The sequence below is a fragment of the Eucalyptus grandis genome, chromosome 5, assembly GCF_016545825.1.
Source record: "Eucalyptus grandis isolate ANBG69807.140 chromosome 5, ASM1654582v1, whole genome shotgun sequence".
Lineage (NCBI taxonomy): Eukaryota > Viridiplantae > Streptophyta > Magnoliopsida > Myrtales > Myrtaceae > Eucalyptus > Eucalyptus grandis.
In genome coordinates, this window is record NC_052616.1 from 25,554,472 (window position 1) to 25,558,084 (window position 3,613).

The window sequence follows — 3,613 nt, forward strand, 5'->3', positions numbered from 1 at the left end:
TGCACAGCCAATTTTATTATGGAAATAGCAAGTTTCAGGAAATTAAAACTTAAGAGTAACCGTAGTAAACCCAAAGAGATTACATTTTTTTACCTTTGTTCTTTAAGAAATCTATTAGGTCATTGTATTAGGAAATAAAATTGTACAACACATACGAATGTATAATTCAGTTTCCTATTCGATTTCACGTATGCACTCACCTTCTTGAACTCTTAAATCCAATTGAGAAATGTGAAAATAATGTTTAGGAGAGTACCGATGATTATATCTTGTTAAAAATATTAGTTTAGAGAATAATTAACATAAAAGGATTATAAATATATATAATACACACACAAGCGAGAGCACACGTGAGCAGCGGCTTCCAACCGCGTTCTCTTACCGCTTACCAGAAAAAGAAAAACTCTAACTCACTTGCCAGAACGGAGAGAAGCGACTTCATCAAGTCACTGTCACGGTACCCAAGAGAATCTCTCCTCGCGGTACCCGACAGAAGCGACTTCATTAAATGTGTCGAACCTCTCCTCGCGGTACCCAACAGAAGCGACTTCATTAAATGTGTCGAACCTCTCCTCGCGGTACCCAAGAGAATCTCTGTCTTTCTCTCTCTCTCTCTCTCACTCTCACTCTCACTTATCCGCCAGTCCTGTCTCCACCGGTGTCAAGAGACAATCATTCAAGAATCATCTACTAAAGGAGGCCGCTTTGACCTTAAGCGTCCTTTGTGGCAGAGGTCACCAGCTTTTACTTTAGGCGTCCTACAAGTATAGGCTGCTCTTGTGGCAGAGGTCGCGACCCAGGACACGATCGAACTTTTAAGGAAAAGAGCCTTATTTTCTTCTTTTTTTGATCGAATTTTTTCTTCTATTTAAAGAGCGTGGGAGCTTTGTTGCCATGACACCCTACAACTACAAGAGCATCTCCTCCTCACACACACTGTGGCAATGGAAGGATGGAGCTCGCTCAACTTCACCAAACTCCAACTCGGTTGCCCCGGCAGCTCCTCTTCCTCCTCTCCAACCCAGAATGCCGACTTGGTGACCCCCCAGAAGCGTGACCTCCCAGCGAAAGACCTGAGTAAGTAAACACAGTTCCATTCAATTGAAATGTACGAAAGCCATCCTATGACGACCTTCATGGTTTATATACTAATACATAATTCTGAGAAATTGTTAGTTTATTAAATAAAAAAAGAGAAGAAAAGAGACAATAGGAGACTTTTCTTTTTAGGTATCTTATGACGCAACTGAAAAAATCCTGAGGTGTCGACCACTGACGTAACCCGGTTTTTTTGGGCAGAAACGAAAAGATCATTAGGTGTTGTCGTCCCAAACAAAAACATGAGGCCCGTTCCGAGGCACGAGGAAGAAGAGAAGGACGATGCTGGCATCTCCACTAAGTTGACGCTCCTACGTGACCCGTGGTCGTTCAAGAAGAAGCTAAAGGCAAGTGACGTTGATGGCTCGTCGCGTCTTCTGCTCGCGGCAAGCTTTGTGCACGACCACGTGCTCAAGGAGAAGGGCGAGGAGATGGTGGGGCAGGTCAAGAGCAGGGCCGGGAAAAAGGTCCCCGTGTGGGACACGGACACAAGCAGCAAGCACCAGCTCACGTTTGGCTACTGGGAATCCACGAACGGCTACGTGCTGAAAGGCAGCTGGAAACCGCAGTTCGTCATAAGGCGACGGCTGGTAGTCGGCGACGAGATCGGGATGCTCTGGGGCGAGCGCGAGCAAATGTTTTACTTTAAGGTCCTTCACAAGGTTGCTTGAGGCACGAGCAACGAGGCTGCTTGAGCTGTCATTGGAAAGTTTCAGCGAAAGAAGCTTGTTATCTTTATTTTTCTCTGTTTTTTCTAATGTTGGTTTCTTATATGCATTGTGCTTTTCTGTTGTCAATCCGTATTATCTTTTAATTCCTAGTATAGTTTGTTTGCATCATATCTCACAATTGAGTATGTAATTTCTGGCTTATATCGTCGGTTAGATTCCGGCTCTACTTGGAAATCTTTTCTGAGTGCTAGATTCTTGGGCGCCAATTCCTCCGAACTGTAGACTATCACGGAAGCCCTTAAAGCATCAAACCTTTTCCCTGTAAAGCAAAATCGACAATACCGACATCGAAAGCCCCGTGTTATCAACATCCAACGTACCCAAAGCTCAAGGCGGGCCCGATCCGTTCCCACGTCACTTACCCAATAGAGTGTGAACTGTCACAGCAGTGCAGGACGAGACGATGATCCTTCCATAAAGCATCGTTAACGTTGCTCCACTTCAATCAAACGATGATTTCATAAAGGTTTGTTTTGTATAAAATAAAGGCCAGGCAGATCGGGACTGCCTCCTGGGCCCCATTTGACTTTTGAGAGACAAGACGAAGAGGAAGAGCGCAGATGCTACCACCCTTTAGAATGAGAAAATATTCAGTGGCTTGCAACTGCCAATGGTTGACGTGGCGTGCGCTAATTTACTATTAATCAATTATAATTTGACACATAATCGATGACATGAAAATAAAGAAATTAATAAAAAATCCCCAAATCCAACTGGACTTCTCTCTTCCTCCTCTTCCATCTGCCGCCACCACGAGCTCAACCACCGCGCCTCTTTCCGCCATTGCCACTGCCGTGTGCTGGACAAATATATCGAACCGGCTATAATGGCGTCATTGTTCTTGTCGGGGTCATGGCAACGAAAACTTCGACCCAGAAGATAGAGAATATACCGCGACGCGCCTTTTGACAAGATTTTGGGGGCCCCGCCAGGAATCATGAGGGAGAGGGATATGGAGAGTTGGCAGTTGGAAGCATGTGAAGAGAGGTGGCGAGAGACGAGACAAAGCGGGCGAAAGGGAGGGACCAGTGAGGACCTCGGAATTATCGACCGGTCAGCACTAGGAGATTGACTCTGACTGGGGACACGTGATGGTTCAGACGGGGGAGGCCGTATGATTGGGGAATGATGATGGTACGGAGAGAGGCTGGACCGACACGTGCACTGGTGCGGCAAGGGCGCGTGATTTTAGCGGGGCTGCTTCCCGTTTCTAGCGAATAATGTTGATCTTAGGGGTTGCTGCTGACGTGTTGCTGTTGCTTCTCTATATAAAATCCTTTTCTATTAATTATTCTCTACACGTTGGCAAGTCGAACCCTTTGAACACGCTTCTGACAAAGCTCGACGCCCCATAGTAGTCAAAGGCGGGGCTGACCGTAACAATTAGGGGCGGCAAAAGTACTGGAGGATGACACGCTTGAGAGAGAGAGAGAGAGAGAGAGAGAGAGAGAGAGAGTTTCCTTTTGGGGGATTTTTGGACGTTGATTTGTAAGGGGAGTTACAGAGAGAGTTCAAGCACCACGTGCGTCGTGCGCCAATGACGCACCCGTCTGCCTCTTGCCCTTTGCACATAATTTGATTTTGGAGTTTTTCTTTTTTTTGGTAATCGCGAAGAGAACGCACGTGGGAGCTGCTGCAAACGTGCCGCTCTTACCGACCAATATATATATATATATATATATATTAAAAAGTCTCGCCCTTGCTTTTGTGTGTATATTTATAATATATATATCATTTATTTGTTCTCCGAACTAATATTCTTAATCCTCTCCTAATTGTTATTT

General features: G+C 45.4%; 1 protein-coding gene across 1 annotated transcript; it reads left to right on the top strand.

Moving 5' to 3' along the window:
• Positions 1-1,340: 1,340 nt before the first annotated feature.
• Positions 1,341-1,769, top strand: LOC104446512 (putative B3 domain-containing protein At1g78640). The gene has a single exon (XM_010060353.2). It carries the CDS (start codon positions 1,341-1,343, stop codon positions 1,767-1,769), a length of 429 nt encoding a protein of 142 aa, XP_010058655.2.
• Positions 1,770-3,613: the final 1,844 nt, after the last annotated feature.

Bases quoted from the DNA above. Each gene is read 5' to 3' on its own strand.
- LOC104446512 (XM_010060353.2), top strand. From the start codon at position 1,341: ATGAGGCCCGTTCCGAGGCACGAGGAAGAAGAGAAGGACGATGCTGGC.